Genomic DNA, 25513 nt, shown 5'->3' with positions numbered 1-25513 from the left:
TTTTATTCTGTTCTCCTCTTCAAGGCTCTGCAACATTCTAGAAACTTCTATAACCTCGTCTTAATTGGAGGAGAGAAGAATTTTCAGATTTCTGCCTCAAAATGATTCCAAACAATGATTAAGCTTACAGTTCAGATTCAGTGCCCAGAAAAGCCATTTGTGGCTGTCTTAATTATATCAGGTTCTATCTCCCTGAACCACAGCCACGCCACTTTAAGTTTCCTGCAAGACACCGGTCACTTTATAGTCCCCTTTTAATTTGAGCTTGTATTCCAGATGTCAGCAAGGTGTTGCTCACTTGTATTAACACTCCTCCAAAATCATGACTCTTTTTCCTTAAAAATGAAAACTTAAAAGCTGGTGACATTTTTAGAACTTCTAAAAATCTCTCAACTGCACCAGCACAATTTCAGGCAACTTCTCAATCTCTTCTCCCTCCTCCCTGGTCTTCTCCCTCTCTCTGTCTTCACTCCCTCCCTTGATTTTCTTTGGCTTGTTTGTCCTTTGATTTGTCTAAACAAAATAAAAGCAAAAAACCTGTAGCACAATGGAAAGACTTGGGGGGATCAAGATCAGTTAGAGGTTTTGGCGTCTCCTCCTCCTCTGCTACTCATTTGCAGCCTGGCTCTAGGTGAATCTCTCTATATGATTCATCTGTTAACTTGGAGGAATTTTTTTTTTCCTTAAATTCTTAATAGCATTTTCCCCCTGAGGTACTGCTATAATGAAATAATAAATATAAACCTGTTTGTAAACTCAAAGGGCTTTATACATGTCACATAACAGTAATGGCATTTCTCTTGTGCCTTAACCACTTAAAAGTGAAATTCACATCAGCAAATGCATGGGTTAGGAGTGTTGTCTATCTGGTGTTTATAAAAGTTAAAAGTTGGATGATAAACTTTGAATACCCGTCATCCATAACACAAACCAGGAAATACGTGTGCCGCGGCATGCGCCCATTTGCGAACAATCGGGAGCTTTCCCCTACGGTTGAAAAGACAGTTCCACTTTAAACCAATCAGAGACCAGGATTTCCTGAGTTGATGAAACTCGAGAACCATTTACTTGGTGGCTTTTTGATATCTAATTGACGTAAGTTATGCAAATGTGCAATATGAATTTTGAGCATACTTTCGTCTTTCGGTTGTTAATGCTTCTTCATTGCTTTCTCTTCTCTCCCTCCCCCTCACAGGGTGAAATGACTCCTTTTTCTTGGGCAGCCCTACATGGTAAATTCAGGTCTCTGCTTACAACAGAACCTAGGGAAGATTTGTGACAGATGGGGCTAAGTCACAAACTTGCAGCCTAAGGCAGAATCTGTAGAACTTTCCAGAGTGTGCCCATATTTACCTGATCAGAGAGAAAAGAAAATCTGCAGAGGAAGCTGAGCCTGGCTGCTTGTCATAGCTGACACAGAGCCATCTGCCACAAACCTGTGGCGGCTTCAGATCTCCCATCCCTGCCACCACCCCAACTCAAATTAAATACAGATTCCTAGAGACGTTATGATGGTTACACATGTCCTCGGCATCACATGGAGGAGACTGTTCAAAAAAAAATATGTGGCCTGTTGTATAACCGCACTCATGTATCCCATATGTGGTGCCACATTGAATTTCCGGTTGAATCCGTTTTTATCCTTTGTACTGGATGACATGGTGCCTGAATTCTTTCTTTTTGCCGACACGATGGCAGCCAAACTGCAGCTTCAAAAGCTCGCGCTTGGCTGTGTTTCTACCTAGGTTGCCAGGTTATCATCGGAGCCTTCTTGTGTCCTCAAAGGGCCACAGGGTCTGAACGGGGGATCAGGATGCTACCAGACTAATTGGGCAGCCATCTCAGAATTGTCTGTGGGCAAAGGGCTGCTTTAGCACTTTTATTTTAGCAAATTAATGACTCTCTGGCACAGGGGTTTTTAAGTGAAGGTATTAATAAGGGGTCTGGCAGGTAGTCCCATGATTCACAGAGTTACATTTGCATTTAATTTATTTTAAAGTTGCGAGATAAACAGCTGTAATTTAGACAAACATGGGAAACGCACTAAGTGGGGCCATCTTGCCCATAAAATGAACACTGAGATACTTGTTTTAATTTTTTTTTCCTGGGGTAAAAAAAGAGAAATCAAAATACTTCTACTAAAACAGTCATTTTGGTAGAAATATTCCTCAAAAATATTTGCATCCAGCTACAAATAAAATCTTTTCAAGATAAATCACTTATGATTCCAATAGTCAAGCTGCTGTATTTGTTGATATAAAGATGTTTTGAACGGCTAGATTGTAAAATAAATTTTTAATAAAGTGCCTACTGCAATTTTTAATTAGCATATCTCATTTATGTGTAAAGAGTGTACATCTATCTGTATGTTTCTCGCTGAACACTTTCCTTGTGTCAGAGACAACGAATACAATTGTTTCTTTTCCGGATGTACAGGGATCTGTTTTGCAAATGTTTGTAAGATATTATGACATTTCCAAGATTTTCTTTGCATTCTGGAAAGCAGGAGGTAAACATTTGTAGTCATTAAGGTAAAGTCTGTTGATAAACCATCTTCTGTTTACTGACAGGTAAATTGTAACTTTCCTAGCTTTAGAAAAGAGTAACTTTTATACACTGCAGAGTGAGGAACAGCCAGGGAGCAGAGGGTAGACAAGCGCCACGTGTGGCCTTCTGGCTTCTAGAACGATTGAGTGGTCTAGCAGGCATCCGAGATAGAGCAGGCGATGATTCAGAAGTCTGGTAGGGCCCATTTGACAGGTAGCAAAATAGTCAGCAGGAAAGAGATCAAGGTCCGGGAGCCAGATAGAGCCCTCAGGATAGCGTCAGTCTTGCAGATCAAAGAAGGCAGGAGGAATTCACAATCCATCAGGCCTGGGAACGGAAAAGCAGGAAGAGTGAGAAGCAGAAACAGCAAGCCCTGTCTTTGCAGATAGTCCTCTCCCTGACCTGTGTGAGATCTTTAACACATGGTGGGGCATCACAGCACTGGCTTCAGGTCCTATCCATTGTGGGGAAGTCACTGAACAAATTACCTCCTCACCCCAAAAAATTATTTTGGGGGTTCTGGGATTATTTCGGTCTGAGACTGGGGAACTCAGAATCTATCAGGTGTGCTCCTTTTGAGTGTAAAAGTTAAGGTATAAATATGCCTAAGAGGTTCTTAGACCCTTTGGGCAGGGTTTATCATCTAATGAGATGAACTAGACCAGTAAATTTGCTTCAGTCAGAAGGATGCCATGTCACAGTGATATCTTATCAAAATAATTAAGTATAATCTCACAGCCAAGAAACAATGGTTTAGTTTACTGTGTTTTACTGTCATGAAAAGAATGGGTTCCCCTTTTATAGTAGACATAGTTGAAAGTTACCTGTGTCTGGAGGGTTTTTCTCCCCTGTACCCATAAATACAAATCAGCTTTTGTCTTTAGCTGTAACCCAGGATCCCTTCTAGAATAAAAATTTACATTAAAGTTATCATTTCTTAAAACAATACTGTCAGACTTGGTATTAGTGCATATAAACAATAAAAAGTTTTGTAAACGTGTAATTCTTAACATTTGAAAACTTGAAGTGTGTGTGCATCTGTGTGTCCACGTGTGTTGTGTGTTTCTCAAATCCATGATGTGGTGGGATGGAGTATTGCTAAGTTAACCCATATTTCAGGGAGGTCACAGGATAATTGCGAATACAAGTTGATTTTTTAATTCCTATTTCCCTTACTTTGAGTAAAGAGATCGAATGCTCCCATTATTTCTTATTTTGAGTATGTTGGAAATTTCTATCTTTCTTTTTTGAAACATTCAGTTCTGTTCATTCTTTTCAAATAAATCACTAAGCCAATTTCAAGTTTTAAATATCTTTCAAAGTCTGCTCATTATTAAGACCTTGGTACACTGTCCAGGATGCCTGCCATGAACTTACCCAATCTGTGTAGGTGTTTCTGTGCTAAATAGCAGAGCACCTAGCTCTTATGCTATGCATTTATACCATGTTGATCAGGGATAGGTCAAAAGACCTCCCTCAAAAAAGCTTGGGGTTTAATAAGCATCCTTCAGATATGGCTAGGTTTAAGTGCCCTGCTCGGGCTCTCAGATGCTCAGACATGCCACATAAAGATGGCAGCAGAATCAGTAAGTCGATGAAAACTCACAGCCATAGAGGGCTACACAGATTCATTTCAACACCTTGAAATGCATCTGGAAGCAAAGATTTCATTTTATGGTGAAGGTGTTAATTATATTTGATATTTTTAAAAGTAAAATCTGTTTTTGAGAAAGCATCTGCTACCCAGAAATATTATGAGCCACAATAAAATTTTCAGTTAAGTCTCAAGATACTTTCTGTGGATGATAGAATCGGTTTTCAACTGATAGCCCATGCTGTCTTTTAATGTTGACATATTCCATGAGTTTTTTTCTTCTATTGGCTGTTGACAAGTATCACCCTAAGTGCCTTTCTGTTTCAGTGGAAAATTGGGTGGCCTTTAATATCAGATTTTATGTTGAACAATGAAGAGAGTATATTATAAACCACTGACATGTTTCATTTTAAAATGGGAACTGAGATTACAGGACAACTAAAGATTCCATAATATACTCTCCCTTCAGAGCCGTTCATTAAAACGTAACTGGGAAAGTTTAAAAACATTCAAACAATTCTACGTGCACCTCAAAGCTGTGTATATTGTTGATTAAAATATAACAACAACAAAACCACAGGGATTTACACCAAATGTACGATAACTATTAAGTCAGAGGAGTGATGGTACAAAGCACAGACATGTACAGGAAGAGGCACGTTGACTCGGTAGCTAGTGGCTTATTTCTGAAGTTGGGTCATAAGTATCCAAAGGCTATTCGTACTTTTTATGACTTTTTGTGTGTCTTGAATGTTCTCACTGGATATGCATTCTGATGGGAGCTATGAATACTTCGGTTAGTTTTGCTACCATGCCTTCCTTAACATTTTTTGACTCTAAACTATTGATCCAGTCAGAAAACCATTTCCCTTCAGACAGTGGAAGAAACTGCCCTGCCAGTTTTGCATGAGAAGACTTTCCTTCCCTTACCAGGAGCCAGGGACTTAACCTTGATTCTGAAACAAATCATACTTTGAAGAAGTCTGACGTGATGGTCCATGGGTCCCTTTCTCCTGGGGCTGCTGACCACCATTCCTCACTAATTCCTGTAATGTTACAAACTCAACATGGAAAACCATAGTTCTATAAACCCCCTTTTGAAAGATAATGAGAAGAAGATAAAGAAAGATGTTACATGAGCCAGTCTTCACATCTTGGAAAATTCAGAGGTGTGTGGTAGAGCACAGAGTTAGCTGAGCTCCCAACCACACTAACCATTTCCCACAGTAGTGCCTATGCCTTTTTCTCTTCAAGACAGGGTCAATTCAAGACAGGGTCAATCCTTTATTGCAATCCATGAGAAGGAGCTCTCCTTCATGCCTTTAGAATTAATTCCCTCCCTGCATATGAGGTACATATGACTTCGGGGACTGGGATCCTCGTTCACCCTACAGCCCATTTTCCTACAATGGAATTTGGGGTTAGTTCTTCAGGGATCCTCCCATTCTCATTACCTCCCGTTACCTCATTACCTGTTGCAGCTCTATGGTTATGAGTTTCAACCCTAAGACAGGTTCATAATTATTCTCATAAATTGATACAAGGAACTGATGATTCGTGGGAGATGATTTAAGATGCTTATGTTACTCTCCTATCAATTACTGCATTTATTTTTTTATATTTTTATTTTTTATAAACATATAATGTATTTTTATCCCCACAATTACTGCATTTAAATAGCAGACCTAAGATAGTATGCCAGAAGTGATTTCCGGGAATACTTGTGTGATACCTTTCTCCAGGAACGTGAAGTCCTTTATATTTGAAATTTTAATATTTCCAATATCATTTCACAAATGAGAAAACCAAGGGGTCATAAATAATGGCATATTTAGGAGCCAGACTATGTTGTAGAAACAGAGACTTTTTGTATAAGCCTTCCCCCGTACGGGATGGTGTCATTGTCACCTATGTGTCTTTCAGGAAGCACCAGGGTCAGTGTGCATGACAGTTGGACCCCTAGGCAAGAGGGTGCAGAGGGTAGCAGGGGGCTGCTTTGTGGCCCACATGGTTGGTCTTAAAAGAGGCATGAGAGATCATATAGTGAAGCCAATGTTTTCAGCATCTTTATTATTACTATTACTGTGCCTCTGGGGAGACATTTATCCTCGACATCCATCATGGGCCTGTCTGTCCCTGTGATCTTTACACTCAGATGCATTTATATATTTAAGGTAACTGTCCTGGCCCTCCTGGTAAGCATTTGTTTTGAAACCTGTGGGGAAACTTAAGCCCTTAGGAAAACCTGAGTTGCTAAGGGTCCTGAAGTGGTAGGGGCAGGTCTAGAACAACCACGTGCAGAAGGCTGTGGTCAATCCAGTTAGCCAAGACCATCCCTTAAAGGAGGGGTAAGGGGCAAATCTCTCTCTCCATCTTTTTCCCCTCAATCCTCCTCCCCTTCTCTTACTAGCAGAATGAACATGGATTAATAAATTGCCAGTACCTTTGTATAGATTTGTTTCATGTTACTTGTGGTTGCATTTGAATTCTAAGTGGCCACAAAGGAGGAATGTGCAAGAATTCATTCCTAGTACTAAAATTTCAAACTCTGCAGCACACACGAAACTTCTGGACAGCTGAGCCTTCTCTATTGCCTTTCACATCATATAAACGATGAAGTTACTTATCCACATAGATAGAAGGCTGGCCTTTCATCCAGAGGCAGCCCCCACGATCTCACCTGGTGGCAAAGGCCTAGGACAGAGGGAGCAGGTGGCATGGGTGACTGAAGCACCTTTAACTGTGCAGCAAAGGGAATGCTCCCTCTCGTCTCAAACAGATAACCCAGAAATTACATCCTGAAACTTACTTCCCCGGAAAGAAAAGGAAGGGGAGGGATAACTTAAAAAGAAGATACTTCTAATATGGTATTAGACTGTAATTCATAGGGAAATTTATGCCTGAGATATGAATTTCTGAAAATAGGGGTTTTTTTAAAGGAAACACTGACACATCCTTAATTATAGAGTAATAAATACCAATGGTATATTATCTTCTGATATTTCCTTACACAGATATCAAAGCAGGCAGCTGTTTTTGAAAACTGATAATCAAGTACAATATAAGAATATTACATCTTGTACTTACAACACACCCTTCAACTAAGCAACCTCCTGGAGCACTCAACAGTGAGAACCAGAGCTGCTTCTAGGAGAAGCCCAACTGAACAAATTAGCCTTGAATTGTAACTTAAGAATCATAGTCAAACCGAAATGCCTGTCCTTGCCAGGAAAGGCATTCCAAAGGCAAAGAGCATGCCAAGTAAAAAGGCTTTGCTTCAGGATTATGGAGGCAGTTCTCAAAAGCCAGCATAACTTAATGATCAATCAGAAAAATATAGAGCAGTAACCACACAACTGAAGGATACATAAAAATGGTACAAAGCATTAATAGTGAATGGGGAGATAGAATGGGATTTTAACAGAACGTATTACGCTCTCAGAAAGCTCTGTTTATTGCTTTCAATCGGGCAGCAAAAGAAAGACAAACATGGTCAAAGAAAACTACGTGGACAAATGTGGGGGGTAGGAAAGGAAATGAAGGTTAAACAAGGCCAATATGATTCAGAATGAAAGGGAGGGAGGAACGTATAAGGAGCCAGCTGCAATTACTAAATGTTACATTAAGAAGAGCTGAAATTGAGAGGGGGAGGTCTGGGTATTTTACTAAGTGGATTAATGTCCTCTTCTTTGGGTGTCTGAAGTTGCAGATTTTAATTTATTTGGTGCAGGGTTTTATTGTGAAATTCCTAATGGGATGAAGGATAAATAGGGACAATTATAAACAGAAAGTAGAAAGGGGGAACATAAAATACCTCTTTATAAATTTAACTAAAATAAATACAGGGTTTGAAGCGATGGACAGAGGTAAATAATCAACAAAATACTTAGTTCATTATGATAAAACTTAAAGGAAAATGAGAAGTACATACCAAAAAAAAAAAAAAAAACTCTAAAAGACAAAAACATCCATAAAGATGCGTCACGCCAAGGATTTTGAGTGACTTGGGGGCTAGTTTATTGCTAATCTCCTTTCTCCACCCATTTAAAAAAATAAATCATAACTCTGGCATTTAGAAAACTAGTCATAAACATCATTTATTAATATAAGCTTAATCCCGTGCTATTCTTCGGTGGGTGGTAAAAACATGAACTAACAACAACTGGCCTAAAACAGAAGGATTCTCTCCAATCCTGGGAAGCTCTAAGGAAAGAGAAACTCCAAATAGGCTCTTTCACCTTCCTTATTTTACTGAAGAAGAAAGTCAAAAAGTGGGGAGGGCACAGCCAAATCAGAGGACAAGAAGGTTGCAGGAGATTTTTAAAGTTTTCCTAAATAGGTATCAGAAGAAGCGACGGGCCTGAAACCTAGTGTGATTTATATCCATTTATTAATCCGCTAATCTACTACCACTGGTGGGGAAGGTGGGAAATAAGAAAGTCTTTCTGCCTTCTACGACGGAAGAGACCGAGACAGAGACTTAATCGTGTCATACTGCCTGAGTTAACACTGCTGTCATGTGGCTGGCAACCGGTCCACAAAGGTTCTGGGTTCAAGAACCCATCTGCCCAGCCAATAACATTAGCCAATAATGTTTCATTTCAATTGAAAATATGGATCAGCAGGTATTTAAGAATTACTGATGTGCAGCTATTAATCTTGAATGCAAATGCAGATAGCATTATTTAGGGTGTGGACAAGTCACTGGAACCACATGGAAAGGCACTTTGAAAAAAATTTTATAAAATGCTGTGCAGAAAATGACAGTGCAAAATACTAATGAAAAATGAGAAAATGTTGTCTACAAAGAGGAAGATGTGTAAAATGACTAAACAAGGTGGCCTTGTTGCCTTCCACCTGCTGCATCAATTCTATCGGTGAACAGATTACTTGCAAAGAGGCAAAGTCTTCTATTTCTAAAGCTGACCTAGCAACAAGAAGGAGAAAACACAGGAGAGGACATTGCAGAGTGGCTCGGGGTGACCCTCAAAGGTCATTTAACTCTAGGGTTAAAAATGAGGGTGCCCAACTAGAGGTTTGTGAACACTTCTCCATCTCTGAAGAATTCAGAATATTGTGGAGGTGAAATACTGTCTTAAATCCCAGGGACAGGGTGTTTTGTGATCACAGTGAAGAGGAAAGTCATCAAAGCACACACCTTTTTCCTTTTTCCTCTTGAGCTGCAGAGCTATGGTGGGGAACTTGTGCTCTCTGGTGCTGGCTGCTATGTTCCCTGGCTTTCAGTCGGCTTGGCTTTTCCCCTGGAGTTCTGATGCTGTGATAACAGGCCAGAAAAAAAAAAAAAAAAAAGAAAGAAAGAAAGGAATCTACAAAACTGAAAAACAAAATGTGTGTGTGTGCCCCGCGCGTGTGTCTGTGTGCACGCACGCGTGCACGGTGAGATTTCACTGAAGATAAAGAATTGCAACACTCTAAGCACCAAATTTTAAAACTTAAAAAGTATGAGTAATGGAGTTCTGAAGAAGCACAATGTGCTGGAGCAGAATATTTATAGTCCCTTTTTTTGCGAGAGGTTCCCCAGACCGCTGGGTGCATCAGCAAACTGTCCTCCTACTGGAGTGTGCAGCTGCGATTTGGCCCCAGGCACCACCTACCCAGAGTCACTACCTAATGCATTTTACATTTGCACAGATAATAAAAGAGAGAGGGGGAGGGAAAAAAAAGAAGAAGAAGTCTGAGAAGGGGCCATTTTCCCCCCTCAGCGCTGTGTGTTTCCTTTTGTCGCGGCCGTCAGCTGACACATGGAAAATGTGGTGTACGGTTTTGCTTGCCTTTAATCTGTAATTAAGGATTCCTTGTCTGGGGCTTGCTACCTCTCCTCGCCTTCCGTCCCTGCCTCTCGGGTCTTCCGCTCTCGGTCGGGTCTGGCCCCGCGCCGCCGGCGGGGGCTCGAGGTGGCACGGCTGGGCCGCGGGCAGTGGGGAGGCGGCGGTAGTGGGGAGGCGCGGGGGCCGCGGCCGGGCCCTTCGCTCGCCTGCCGGAGAGCACGCACCCCGGCGCCCCGCCCCGCCCGGTCGCGATCCCCCCGCGAGCCAGCGCCCGGCGTCGGGGCAGCCGCGCCGGGGCTGCCCGGAGCTGGCAAGGACCGTCAGCGGGGCCCCTGGAAGCCTCAGCGGGCGCTGCGCCGCCGCCCTCGCCGCTCGTCCTGTCCCCCGCGCTGTGGCGCCTTCGCGACCGGCGAGCCCGGGGTCCCGTCCGCCACGGCCCCCTTGACGCCCCGCTCGGCGCCGTCCGGAGCAGGCGGAGGGAGCCCTGCTCCTCTCCTGGCGGGAGAAAAGGGAGCGGGAGAGGGGCGGCGGGGTCACAGAGTCCTAGCCGAGCCCGCTCTGCGGCGGAGTGAGCGGAGCCGAGAGTCGGAGGAGCCCCGAGGCCGAGGGGCTTGTCCGAGGCTGCGGGGCCGAGCGAGCCCCGGCGGCGGCCGCGCTCGCGCTCACACTCGCGCCCACACTCGCGGGACTCGCTCGCCGCCCCGCCTGGCGCGCGCCCTGGCACGCACCCACACTGGCACGCACCCCGCCACGCGCGCTCCACACTCACGCGCTGCCACGCACACGCGCCGCGTGGCCCACGGCTGCCCTGGCTCGCGTGCGCAGGGCCGGAATCTTCCCTGGCGGGCCCCCGGGAAGGCGGCGCAGCCCGGGCGGGGCACAACTCTCCCAGTCGTCTAAGTGTTTTACTGAACTGGGTTCCCGGAGTCCGCAGGTCTGTCAGTGAGACGTTACGATGAGGATGCCCTGAGCAGAAACAAAAGTACTGATTTCTGTGCCCCCTCCCCTTTAAAAAGAAAAAAAATTACCTTAAGCAAATAAATAATAATAAAAAAATAACAAAACAAACAAACAACACACACACACACACACACACACACACACACACACACACACACACACAAAGGAGGCGTAGGAATGGGCGCGGAGACTGGCTATTAACTTCAAAAATACTCTTATTCCTCTCTCATTATCCTGTCATCTGTTTAAATCCCACCCCAAGCCCCCAACGCTAACCTGTGCTTTGGGTTACAAACTTCGTTTCTCCTCTCAACCACCAATGGTTATTTTGGAGGAGAGGAGAAGAGGGGGTTAAGAGGTATTTAGGCAGGAAAATATTTAGAAGCCCCGTGTTGATTTGTCACTCTTTTGGTCAAATTAAGTACCTGAGAAACTTGAAATTTCCAACGTTTAATATCATTTTGAGGCTTCTAAAATGTTTGAAGAGCCTCCCCGCACTATTATTTTTTAACATTCGATATTTATTTGAGTGTAAACATTTAGAATTATATATGTAAGAGGAAAAAATGCCCCTCTTTCTTGGTTTCACCAAAGCTGTTTGCGTTTCTTTCCATCCAGCTTGTAGCTTATTTCCTCTCTGGTTCCCACCCATAGAGATTGTCTGCTGAAATGCTGTACGCGGTGACCAAATATAAGAAACCTTCATCCGGAGTGTTCGTGACCTTCCTTGGCATCTACTTCTCAAAATCCCACCCTCTCAGTTTGAAATATTATTCGAACCATAGACTTGGAAATATGGGTTGGTTGGTTGGTTGGTTGGTCATTTAAAATGTGAGAAGAGCAGCACCGGGGGAAACTGAGGGCAGGGAGGTGGGCCTACAGAACCCTACTGTTGAGAGGCTGAACAAGAGCACATGGGAAGTGCATCAAGAAGAGACTGTCGGTAAACAATGATAGTCAGGGCTTTGGAAACTCATAAAACTGATTGAAATATCTGATTCATTATTTATTCATCACAGCATAATTTTGCAAATCCAAGAATAGTGTTTGAAAACCAAGTGTCTTCTATTTTGTACATCTACTCAGCAGATGGGTCTCCCTTTCAAAATGTAGCGAAAGGGTTAAAGCTATAATTTTAGAAAAGTATCTCAGGAAATGACATTAAGATCTGATACATTTCCCTTTCTTTCTGGCAACAATATCCCCCAAAGAAAAAATATATACTTATTGATATGATGATAATGTTTCTCATTATGAGTACAAGTGTCAGAATGATTCCTGTTTGTGCAAGTGTTTTTAAAACTGCGAGGACACTTTCCCTACTATGAAAGCTGAAGAGCCAATGGAGGAGAACTTCTTTTAACTCCATAATAGCAGGTTACATAGTAAATGAACACGGATGGTCAAATAGCCAATTATGGTATAAATATCCGTTGTTTACATAGAGGTGTTAAATGAGCCTTTGGAGTACAAAGGATTAGGCCCATCTAAGCTACCACTTGTTCTTCAACCTATTATGTCTTTCCTTAAAAAGGCCAGTGCCACTGTAGGTAATATGCACACAGAACATACTTCTCTATGTTGATTTTAGTTTGCTTTATTTCAATGCACACTGTTGTTTACTTTTTAAAATTTAAATAAATGTCAGCATTGTATAATTTCTATGTTAACAAAGCAGTGAGCAAAATCCCTTGTATGTTTATAAAATATTATTGTTTAATTCACATAGTTTAGAAATTCCAAATGTTGAGAATAGGAAGGAGGCCAAATACCATCTGTTTATAACTATGATGCATCGTAATATGTGTACTTTTAAAAGGAGTTTGGTCAATCATGCCACTATTTTATCTGCTCGGAATATGTTGAAGATTTAAAATGTAATTTACAGGATTACTTTTAGTGTGTTGCATCCAACTGTGAGTTGTAAAGGAATCCGTCTCTTCTGTTTTTCTCAAATTAATCATGTAACAGCCCCAATTAATGGGGGCTGTTAAACGGGTCGCTTTCTGCTTAGCTCCAGAATTCTTCTTCTAACTTTGGCTCGGTCCACCTTCTTGATGCTGATAAAAACTGCAAGGACAAATGAAACAAAACACTCCTAGCTGTGTCTTTCTGCCAGGAGATAGTCACTTAGAATGGGAGGCAGGGTATGGTAGCTAATAATTAGCTAACATCAACCCTGAGAAATTACCTGTGAAATACCCTTTGGTTCTGGGTCGAAAAACAACATGTGACACTCCCCGTTTTAAAATAGTACATTCTTGTCCCGGAGACTTCTGATTTAACTTACCTTTTCTTTCAAATGCATCTAATTGCATACCATGTAATAAAGGGAGTACATTTACTTGCTAGAGACAAGCAGGTTTGGATGTTGTTTTTTAAAGTTACAAACTCAAGTTCTTAGTGAGGCATTTTCCCCTTCCTTTACAAAGTAGAGAAACTCCACAACTGAGGCCTTCATTTCAGGGTGGGCGTAGTCTTGAAGGCCAGAGGTAGCTTTATCATGGGCTCTCTTCTTCAAGAAGGAGGAACTAAAAACTCAGATTCCTGATAAAGATGGAAAATGTGATAAAAACATTTATTAGCCAGTGATGGTTGCTAGATTGATTTTTCTGGCAAGGTAGAATCAGTAAAAAGCTGCCCCTCGAGATGCTTTTATAGACAAACACATGCAGAAATCTGAAAACACACTCCCAAAGAGCTGGGCATGTTCTGGATGTTTTCCTTCTCAGCTGAATGTTCAACGGGTGCTCTATAAAGTGTTCATTTAACGATAACTGTTTTCTCAAACATTTTAGTTTTAGCAGCTTCCTCTAAAATTCTATCAACCAAGAATATCTACTTCTGTATCATTAAGAACATTAAGAATACCTTATCTGAGTGAACGAACTGATCTGTAGATACATTTTTTTTTTCAGTCTCATTGTTACATTTTTAAATTCTGTCTATTATCTTTCTGGCCAGATTTCTCTCCCCCAAATAATGAATCCACTGGGTCCTTATGTTACAGAGATATACCCAGGCTTGTTTTCCTTTGAGTTAAGAAAATATCAGACTCCTTTTTCTTAAGTAATTGCTTAAGTGTACAGAATAGAAGAGACAGTACAAAAAAAAAAAAAAAAGAGAGAGAGAGAGAGAGAGACATGTGAGAAATAAAGAGAAGGAGACTTGGAGAAAGCTAGGGAAAGGAGAAAAGAGAGCAGACGCTAGAAGTGCGATGAAGAGGCTCACCAGACAAAACTTAACATTGCTTGAGCACCATAAGCCATAATCATTAAGAAGCATCATCATTTCCAAGTAACCTAGACTGTTGCATTCAGATATTAACCAGCTCAGGGAAACCCTTAAGTGAAATCTGATTGAGACTTGCGGATCAGTTTTTCCATTCCACGTTCTTTTTTTTTTTTTTTTTTAAGATTTTATTTATTTATTTGACAGAGATCACAAGTAGGCAGAGAGGTAGGCAGAGTGAGAGGGGAGAAGCAGGCTCCCCACTGAGCAGAGAGCCTGATGTGGGGCTCGATCCCAGGAACCTGGGATCATGACCTGAGCTGAAGGCAAAGGCTTTAACCCACTGAGCCACCCAGGCGCCCCCATTCCACCTTCTTAAGTGAAGCTTCTGCTTGATATCCGCATTTGCACTGCAAGAGAAAGAGCCATAGAGGCATTCTTTGCTTTTAAGGCATTTACAGTCTAGAAGTAAGCCATGGATCCATAAAATAAATGGGAGTATGAATAAGCATCACTATACGCTACATCCTGGACATGTGAAAACAAAGACTGTTTTAAATGGAGGAATTATTCAGGCATGCTTTCCTTCTGAATACCTTGGCTAGCCGCGAATTTCTAAGCAAGTTAAGCAAGTCCTTAAGGGCATAAACCCTTCGGAACTCAAGGAGTCTAATGAATTGTGGTAGGTAATATAATCAAAATTGAAATTGGCATGTAGGTGCTCATTTCATGTTCCCTTTGGAGCTGACTTAGAACCACGGCAATGATCATACGACTGCATAAGTCATTGTATAGTCATGTTATCTTGACAACCAAAATCACTTTATAAAATATACTTTAATAAGTTACCATAGAGCCCTGAATTTAAGCTATATAACTTAATCAATAGTGAGTGGGCATTTCTAGGTATCCTATTTAAATTGAGTAAGAGATAAAAAGAAAAGAATTAAGAATAAGAAAAACGTATGGGAAACTATTTGCTTCTTCCAATTAATATAAAACATGCCAGAAGCTTTTTCTCATTTTGCTCTTTATGAAGAATTATTGACCCAGAGAAGAGTCAGATGAGGACTACCACTAAACAAACAATAAAAGCAGCAACAACAACAAACCTTACTTGTTTAAGAGAAAAACATGAAAAAGTAATAAATTCACCCATTTTAAAAATTAAGAAGAAAAGACATAAAATTTAATACACATAATAAATAATAAATATTCTTCAGTTTCATATGATGGCTAATTAAGGAAAAAGCCCATGTGAAAAATTTGGAAGAGACGAATAAAACAAGGTAATTAACTCTTTGCTCCTTCAGCCTTAAAGCCCAGTGAGCAGGGTAAGATTTCTTTTAAGTTGGGACCTGCAGCCACCTCAGAGATCAAATCTGCCTTTACAAAATAAAATAAAAGGAATCTTAGTAGCTCTACAGCTCAAACTCCAACCTTGGTTTTGGCCCCACTCTGCTGTTGGTGCCCCAGTGTGGTGGCGCCTGAGTGCCTTGCTCTTTGATTGAATTCCTGCTCTTAACACAGATAGTTAACAGCTGGGTTCTTCCTTGTTCTCTTGGCCCTCCCTTGATGGAATCACCTCTCTGGTATTCCTTCCCCCACATTTTAGTCCTTGAGAGTTGAAGACGCATTTTTTCATCCATTTTCTAATGAAGTCTTTGTAATGCCTTTGCGATGTGGGGAAACCATAGCTTTAGTCCCAGACTTCAGAAGAAGCAACTCAAAATCATACCACTAGTACGTCGCAGAGTTGGGAGTGGGAGACGTATCACCTGGTACGCAGGTTCTTCCTATCCTTTAGACTAGATTTCATACTCGGTTCTTCATTTGAATTGTGATTTTGACAATAAATTACAATTGCAGTCTTTGTATTGGGTAGAAAGAAAAAGGGAAAGGAGGAGAAGCAGAGCAGAAGAAAGATGGGAAAGAAGAAGAAGAAAGGAAGGGGAAAAAAACAATCCCCACAGGGTTTTCTGTGAAGTGGGGAAGGATACATCCTTAAATTTCTCCCCTTCTGCTTACAAAGATGACTGAGGAAAGCACTTCCTAAAACTTTTATCATCTAAAGGAAAAGCTAACTCCAAAGCTATTACAGTGCTTTGTGCTTTAAAGGATAGAAATTCAAAGTATATAATCCATTGATAGAGTTCCTTAATGAGTTCTTGGATATGCATGAGTAGGCCACAAGTTTGATTTTGAGTACATGATGGAGAAGTATTTTGTTTAAGAAATTAATAAGAATTTGGAAAAATTAAGAAACAAAACAAAACAATACTCCTGACAGAAAAAACGGTCAAAGGATGGAGGGACATAAGCTATTGTCCTTTTTTTTTTAAGATTTTATTTATTTATTTAGTTGACAGAGATCACAAATAGGCAGAGAGGCAGGCAGAGAGAAAGGAAGGGAAGCAGGCTCCCTGTTGAGCAGAGAGCCTGACGTGGGGCTCGATCCCAGGACCCTGAGATCATGACCTGAGCCGAAGGCAGAGGCTTTAACCCACTGAGCCACCCAGGTGCCCCCATAAGCTATTGTCTTAAAGATAACGTAGCCAGCAACAAATTCCCCATGGTGGAATATAGTTGATTATTAAATTTGTTTTTGTATTAAAGGAGGATATCACACTCCATTTTAAGCTTACACTCCAGTGTGATCTCCATCTGTAACCCCAAATGTCCACTGGAATTTGAAGACACGAATCTGGTTTGATTAGGTTCCACATTTGGGGAATGAGGCCAAAGGAAGGCAGACAAGGGTGACATTGCAGAAGGCGTGATTTCAAAATGAAGGCATAGAATTTTATGGAAATAGGAAATAAGGACAAGAGATGATTAGGAGACATGGAAGCCATCTGAGAATGAATACTAAGAAACAAGAAAACCCATAATACAGGAGGTCTTGGAGGGGAAAAAATGGTGAATTTTTCTGTGACATTTTTAAGCTTTTCAACACCTACCTAAGCTTCTATTAGAATCTAAAGTTCTATTTAAGAAATTAATTCCCTTTTGCTAAAAGTAGTCAGTCAGGCCTGGGGACTGAATTTTGCCTTGAACAGAAACAAACACACAAAAACACAACATTGGATTTCCAGTCCATCCAACCTGGAGCAGATCAACCAGACCATTTCCACCAAAAGACAGCAGTTTAGTTCTGCTTCTTAACCTCTAACGAGTGAGGTTTCTCTCAAACCCAAATTCTGATGTCTAGCCTCCCTTTCATATGGTTCTCTATTGACTAGAATTCTGTCAGTTGCAAAAATAAACAGAAAGATCTGGTTCAACTGAATGGCTCAGTATGGAAAAATGATCATTTCAGAGAGCTAGAAGTAGATGTAGAGTGACTGCATCTCTCCACTCTTCCATCCTGATGTGTTACCTTCTCTTTGACTGCTCTCCTCATGTTCACAAGAGGGCCACAGCAATCCAACCATCACATTCTTACCATATCCTTCTTTCCAAACAGGAGAAGGGACTTCCTCTTGCTTGAGCCTCTTTCTGTAGTCAAGGAAAGCTTTTCCCCAGAAGCCCATTAGAACTTCCCATTTGCCTCATTGCATCATTTATCCATAAACTGGCATTGTGAATGGTAGTGACTTCTATCAGCTAGGACCTAACCCTATTAGTAAATAATTTTAATTCATGATTTAAGCATCTTTAAGTTTTTTTGATAACTTTTTGTCAAGAACTGCAGACAAAATGTGCTACTCTATTCTGGCTTATAGATAACTTGTTTTTGCCTTCAAAGTCCTTTTGTTATTTTTTTTTTCTTTTTCTTTTTTTTTTTTGTTATTTTTTTTTTAATGTATGCTAAGGAAAGACTTAAATTTTAGAAATGTATTTTTTTAATCAAGCATTTATTGACCATGAATTTCTTAGTAATAAATTCCCCAAAATGTTTCATGTCTTATTTTTATGTTTATTCATACATTCCTTTTTGTTTGAGGAGTAATTTCTTCTTTATTGACTCAAAAAATTGGTTTTAGGTAGTTAATATGTACATGGAAGGCGTGGGGTTAACAAGAAAAAAGGTGTTAAACAACATTTGTATAACCTCAAACCTGAGGTGTATATTTGTTTCATTTTATAACATTTTTAAGAAGGGGGTAATGGGATGAAAAAGAGGCACTCGTGTCATCCTGCTAACAGTTTCTTGTGTTCTGAGGTGCATCCTGCCTTGAGAGTCTGGCTTTGACTGACAAGTTCCTTGGGGCTGTAGGCAAAAGAATAGGGAGGAAAGGGAGAGAGAACAAAAGTTCTAAAGGTTAAATCTGGGGGAGGAGGTTATCTTGAGGAGAGACTGGAATTCCAAGACAGATGTAAAGGAGCAGAAGCAGCTGCCACGCCTGAACAGCGAGGCGGGGAGGGGCAAAGGGGGATTTTTAAGGATCTCTTTTCCCTTCATCTTCAAAAAAACAAAAACAAAACAAATAAAGAACTTGGGTTATTCAGAAATTACTTTTGGTTGCTGCGTTATTGTGGTTTTATTTCTAACCATAATGCTGTTCAGGTAGTTATTACTTTGTAGTGCCCAGGACACTGCTTCTCTATTTGATTGCAAGGGATGAAAATCAACTCACATTAATCGGGCATAAAATTTGGCTTATGTGTCAAAAAGTCCTAGAAGATGATCTTGGGCCTTAAGGAGATAATTCCATGATCAAGCACTGTCCTCTGGGATCTGGCTCAGTTCTCTCTCTCTCTCTCCCTCCATCTCTCTCTCTCTCTCTCTCTCTCTCAATCTTTCTCTAGGTCCTTGTCTGGATCGTAGCTTTTTGTTTTTGTTTTGTTTTTTTCTCTGGAAGGCTATCTCAGTGTGGTGGGAATGATGACTCTTGTATACTTCATATGATCCTTACAATCTCAGAAGAGAGAATCTATCATTTTTATCTCCAACTCAGACCCTGGTAAGGAGGCTTACTCATCCCGCATGGTTTACTCTCCCCCCACTGGTAGTAGGGAGCTTAAGGAAACACAGGACATAATTTCGGATGACCACACCAGTGGTACAATAGGACGGGTCTTCCAATCCTTCTTAAGAAACAACAACAACTTACCAGCTATTCAGAAGAGGCATTAAGTTGTGAGGCAGTAGACATTGTATGTCTTGTTAGATACTTTGTTGCTTGAGTTATTTACACCACTACCACCATACAAGGTGGAATTTTAACTTAAATTTAGACCTCTAATTGTGTTTTCAAATTTCTTTCAAAAGATTACACTCCAAGGTAACTTTGAAATGAAAGTTATTGCATATGCAGAAAAACCTGGAGATAGAGCTGTTAAGAAGGCCTAAGTGCAGCTCACATTCGTCACTGGAGAAATGATGTGCTTGCACTTAAAATGTCATCTGGAAACACTCCAGTCCTTTGCAGACCCTCTGAGATGAACAGGTATCCACCAAGAGATAAACTTGTGTTTTCTTTTGTTATCAAGATATACTCAAAAGAATTGCCTGTCACATACTCCACAGTACAATTAACATTGGAAATGGACTGTAGAATTCGCAAGCTAGAAAGGTTCATGCATTTGAAGGATTCTCATTCAGATGTCAAGTATCTGTCAAAAACTCTGTTGATTTTTGTTGAAAAAGTTTTTAATTCCAGTAATAAGAGAGTTAGTTATGGGAGAGAAATGTCTGAGTGTAAATAAATCACAAGTGCAAATGGGACATTAGTCACCTTTTGTATGCCTTAAACTTACACAACTGTAAAGAGGTCTGGCCCCACATCTGGGTTATATAAAGGACTGGTCACTAGAATGAGGTGCAAAATTAACGGGTGCCCACGTGTGACTCAGAAGATACTTTAGGCTCTGACTGTGAAGATTTGCAGGTAATTTAGAAGAAAGTGGTTGGTGTATCTTTGTAGAGACAAACTATTTGGACAATCTATTTTAAGTCTACAAAATATAAATTTATGTACATACTCTTTACTATAGTTATGGTAGATTGAATTACTGCTCCCAATTCTTTCTTGTCATAGAATTATACATTATACACCCATGCCCTTTTCCAAGTGACTCCGCAGTGCCTTGTACTAGTGGAGGCAATGTACTCTCCCCAATGTGCTGAATTTAGGTTTGGCTGTCACTTGCTTTGAACAATGAAATTGGCTGGAAGTGACAGTGTACCTAGTCTAAGCTGAGGCTCTAACAGGCATTACGTATGCCCTCCCCATGAACCTTCAGTCACCAGGAGAAGAGCGTGGCCTGGGTAACCTGTATTCCTAGGAGAATGCGGAGATTCTTGAAGTAGACCTGAACCCAGCTGTCAGCCTGGAACCCAGAGCTGGGAAGCAGGAGTTGAATCTTGAACAAGAGAATAACAGCAACTCACAGGCTCATGAGAGAAAAATAAAGGCTTTTTTTTTTTTAAGTCCCTGAATTTTGGAGTGGCTTTTATAAATGCAACATTATTATGGCAATAGCCGACTAATAGAGTAGTATTTCTTTCCTCTGCCTACAAGTGTTTTGAAATTGATGGTGCATCTAACAACTCATAGCATTGTAGGATCAAGGAAATTCACTAATTATACAGTTAATCATTTAATTAGAATTATAGGAAGTAGTACAAAAAGGATGCGAAGAACACAAAACACAGAGACCTAATCTAATCTGAGAGTCAGGAAATGTTTCTGTGAGGAAGTGACATTGAAGCCGAGCTCTAGCCTTGGGCTAAGCAAAGTTGGGGGCAGGGAGAGAGGCATTCCAAATGAAGGGAACAATCTTTGCAAAGTCCCTGAGGTAAGAAGGAGAAGCTCACTTCTTGGGATAAGTATCTGGAAAGCAAAAGAAACAGGAAAGTGCCAAGAGAATGGTGGTTGTTGAGGTTTACTACAGTATTATGTGTTGAATTTTGTCTCTCCTAAACTTCATATGTTGAAGTCCTACCACCTAGTACCTTGGAATGTGACTGTCTTTGAAGATAGGGTGTTTAAATTAAAATGAGGTTATTAGAGTGGGCCTTCTTTCAGTCGGACTGGTGTCTGTATAAGAAGAGAAGACTAGTACACAACACAGACACACAAAAAGGGAAACAAACTCATGTGAAGACCTGGGAGAAGATAACCATCTATAAGACAACAAGAGAAGCCCCAGAAATCGACTCTATCAATGCCTTGATCTTGAACTTCTAGCCTCCCAAGACTCCAAAATTGTGAGAAAAATAAGTTTCTGTTAACTAAACCAGCTAGTCTGGCACTGTGTTACAGCTCTTTGTCTTGGTACATTCAGGCTGCCATAACAAAAATGCCTTACACTGGGTGGATAATAAAAGTCAGAAATCTATTCTTCATACTTCTGGAGGCTGGAGGTCCAGATTAAGTGTCTGGAAATATTCAGTGTCTGGTGAGAGCGCACTTCCTCGACATAGACTGTCATCTTGCTTGTTTTTCTTACATGATGGAAGGGGCAGGGGTGATCTTGGGGAACTCTTTTATAAGGGCATTAAACCCACTCAGGAGGCCTCCACCCTCATGACTAATCACTTCACTTCCTAATACCATCACATTGGGGCTTAGGACGTCAACTGTGAATTTTGGGGGGACAAATTAGTACACACTATAAGCCCAGTACTAAGTACCATGCCCAATAGTAGCTGCTTAGTATGTATTTGTTGGATTAATTAGTGATGGAGGTGAATAAGCCACATGGAATACACCATATTAAGGATTTATTTATTTGTTTATTTATCTAAAGGACAATAGAAATATATTCATGGTCTTAAGCAGAAAAGTAAATTTCTCAGAATGATTTTAGAAAGTTTTCTCTGGTTGCAGTATAAATAATGGATTGGAAGGGGGAGAATTAAGAGGTTGTCACAGGGGAAGATGGTGGTGGCTTACACTAAAGCAGGGGCATGGGAGATGGAGACAAGTGGATTAGCTCAGGATTTGATTCAGTGGAGAAATCAAGGGGGCTTCGTGGTTGGTTAGACAGTGAAGGAGAAAGAAAGATCAGAATGACTTTCTGGTTTGTGAAATTGAGATGGGAAACCCTGGCAGAGATCCAGATTTGTGAGGAAGCCCACCAGAATGGTTTGTGGTAAATTAAGATGCCTATGGGATATCAAGAAGAGACTTCCAGTTACAGGATTATTATGGTGTAGATATCCTGAAAATTCTTCCACTGCAAATACTAAAATTCTAGATACAATAAAATAAATGCTCTTAAATCCATGGTTGAGGTCACAAGAAAGTAAGAAACATCACCAGGGACCAAAAGGAAGAGAGAACTGAAAACCCATGTGATAATGACATAAACTAACAAGGCAGGCTATAAATAAACTGGGGTAGGCTAGGGTGATGGTTATGTCTCAGAAACTTAGGAGCTTTCATGTTCATACTCGGAGATACACAGAAAGCAAAGTCTTGGAAATTCTGAGGGAGATGCAGCGAGGGGGTATTGAAACTGAAACTTAGAAAAATCCAGGATCATTTAAGGACTACTCTTTCAGTAAAATGGTAGACAGGAAATAATCTGCAAACTAGCAGAAAAGAGAAAAAAAGGAAGTAAGGTATCTATCTACCCTTGGGTGCCAGGTGGGAAATAAACTTTCCCAGAGAATTTGTAAACGCAGACATGCCATGTGATTTATATGATTGAACACAAATCATATGAGCTTGGTGTTCAAAGTGCATGGCCTCTAACACTTCGTGTTGAGATGTCAATGTATTCCAAAACAGAAGTAAATTGAGAGCAAATCTAGTGCTGTACAAGCTTATCCCAGGTCATATGTGATGTCTCCAGCTGAAGAAAGTCAAAGATGAGTTCACCATTCAAAATTCCAAAACATACAAGGTAACAATCCACCTTGAGAGATTTAGAAAAGAGAAAAAGCAGCAGAATTATACTTGCAGGAAGTAATATCTGATTATTATCAGATAATAATCAGAAATAATAATCAGAAAGACTGTAATATATATAGATTTAAACTGTCTAAAGCATTAGAGAAGGAAAAATAAGAGCATTAAAAATAAGATACAGATAGATTTGAAAAAAGAACGAATTAGAAATTCTAGAAATATAAAATATTGCCCTCAAAGTTAAATGCCATCAGTGGTTTTAAGGGCATATTAGATACAGCTTATGTGGAATTCATGAATTTGGAAGTAAATCTGAGGTTGTAAAGAAAATAGATACGAGGTTATACATATATTTATATATATAATTTACACACCACAAATATTTACACAAAGGGTGTTTTGAATGAAAAAGTCCCTTATTGTAGAAACTTCATAAGGATTTAGTAACAGGAATAGGACAAACATCAACCTATTAATGCAGATTATCTACAAAGGAATGCTAATGAGATTGACAATAGACTTCTCAATTGCAACATAATAGGCAAAATAAAATAATATCTGCAAAATGTTGAGAGAAAATAGTTGTCAATCAACAATTCTATAGTCATGTATATTTCATACTTTATACCTATATCATTCAGGAATGCGGTCCAAGGCAAATACTTCTTTCCAGATAAATAATGAGAATGGTTGTGACTCACAGAACTTTGCTGAAAGAACCAAGTCAGAATCAGTTATTGAAATCATGCATGAACTGGTATGATGCATTGCAAGGAATTCATTCTTGCTTCTATGACACTGTGACCTGAATCTAATCATGAGGAAACATCCAACAAACTTAAACCAAAGGAAATTCTGCAAAATAACAAGACTCATCTTCAAAAGCATGAAAATCGTAAAAAATCCAGGGCAGACTGAAGAATATTCCAGACTGGAGGAGACCAAAGAGACATGATAACTTAATGCAGCATGTGATCTCAACTGGATCTTTTGGTAACAAAAAATATCGTTGCATCAATGAATGACTCTAGAGCATGGTCTGTTGACTAAAGGGCAGGAGTGTATCAAAGTTCATCTGCTTTTACTGGTTGTGTTGCAGTTAAGTAGGAAGATGTTCTCATTTGTAGAAAACATATTCAAGTGTTTGGGGTTAAAGAACATTAGTATTCAGGGAAAAAATGACTTATTTATATTCTGTGTCTAGATTTCTTTGCAAGTTTTTGATTGTTGTGTGGAAGTGTTGAGTCACTCTATTATATACCTGAAACTAGAACAATGCTGCATGTTAACTAACTGGAATTAAAGTAGAAATTTTAAAAAAACATCTTGGAGACCTGCATGGATTCACACTGGAGAACCAGGATTGTTAACATATCTCTCAATGAATATCACCATGAAGAGATGACTCTCATCTGAGCACCCCGTTTCTTTGTAAACTTTCTGGAACACAGTTGCCCAAATATCTCAATGGCTTTTTTATAGGTTATTGGATAGGTGGATGGATGGAAGAATGGATGCATGGGCAGATGGGAAGATGGCTAGTAATAAAAGGGCAGTCCCTAAACTGCATCACTCTACAAGCCACTGTGTTATTGGACTCCATGACATTAAGAATGCCACCAAGAGAATAGCTAAATCACCCTCATTCACTCACACCCATCCTCATTCTTCTTTCCAAAATCAGCAGCAACTGAGAGTGGGTAGGGACAGACTCTTAATCATTTTCCTCCGAAGCCAAAATAGCCCCAAGGTCTGTAGAAAAATCAAGTGGTTTTGCAAAACAGCACATTACAAAAAAATTATGGTTGTGAGTTACAGACACTGAAAAGCATTTTTTTTAAGTCATTTCTTCCAAGTTTCCTGTTTACTGAAAAAAAAACAAACAAAGGGCATTTGAATTATTTTCACCTTGTCTGGTCTTTGCTTTCTATCTTGGCCTTACTACATTCTTATTTGTATATTTAGGGAGATCTTAGCAGGAGTAAATTTGTTATTCTAAAGCAGTCTACAGATGTACACTCACACAGCATAACAGAATCACAATTTTATGCAGGATTTTTTTTCTTCTGTCTTAGATTTTGCAGTTCTTAGAGGAAAATGTGGAAACAGTGGTATGTCACAGCTTCTGTTAGAGAAGTCCGAGGGAAAAGAGTACAACATGGTGATCAACCTTGGCAGTCCCCACATACAGCCTGATTATGTTGTAATACTGTTTGATGCAGTCGTATGTTTGATCAGTTTCAAGAGATGAATATCACCTCACTTCAAACAATATGATACAGTCTCATTGTATGGAATTATGGCTGCTGTCAATCAGCATATGGCATAACCCTTAAAGTGCCATCTTTGGGGAACGTCATAAAAATGATTGCAACACTTGCATTAATTAGTAAGTTTTCACACGAAAACCAAGCATAACCTGTTAAGACAATTTATCTGCTGTATCTCTGTTCATTTTTGTTATTATGAAAATACGTGTATAACCCCTACACAGGTACGCTCAGCTGATTAGCTCAACTTATTAGAACAGCCGTGCTAATAACAAAGATATCATAAGAACGAGCCCCCTACTTCTGTGTGGATCTGTA

At 40.1% G+C, this 25513-nt stretch overlaps 1 protein-coding gene across 15 annotated transcripts in view; it reads left to right on the top strand.

Annotated features, from left to right (window-relative positions):
- The window catches only part of GTDC1 (glycosyltransferase like domain containing 1), a gene marked incomplete at its 3' end in the record, with an annotated part of 460833 nt that overhangs the window by 384302 nt on the left and 51018 nt on the right, over window positions 1-25513 (top strand). For 9 of the 15 annotated variants that reach the window (XM_082689515.1, XM_082689517.1, XM_082689516.1 and 6 more), the window contains one exon: window positions 1196-3567. The exons of the other annotated variants lie outside the window; for them this stretch is intronic. In XM_082689515.1, the coding sequence (XP_082545641.1) occupies window positions 1196-1279 (84 nt within the window). Of the gene's footprint in view, window positions 1-1195; window positions 3568-25513 lie in introns of those variants that run through there. 15 annotated transcript variants of the gene reach the window in all.

This window comes from Mustela nivalis (genome assembly GCF_964662115.1).
Source record: "Mustela nivalis genome assembly, chromosome: 11".
Taxonomy (NCBI): Eukaryota; Metazoa; Chordata; class Mammalia; order Carnivora; family Mustelidae; genus Mustela; species Mustela nivalis.
The sequence above is the reverse complement of the archived record's forward strand: the minus strand, read 5'-3'. Positions and strand labels throughout refer to the sequence as shown.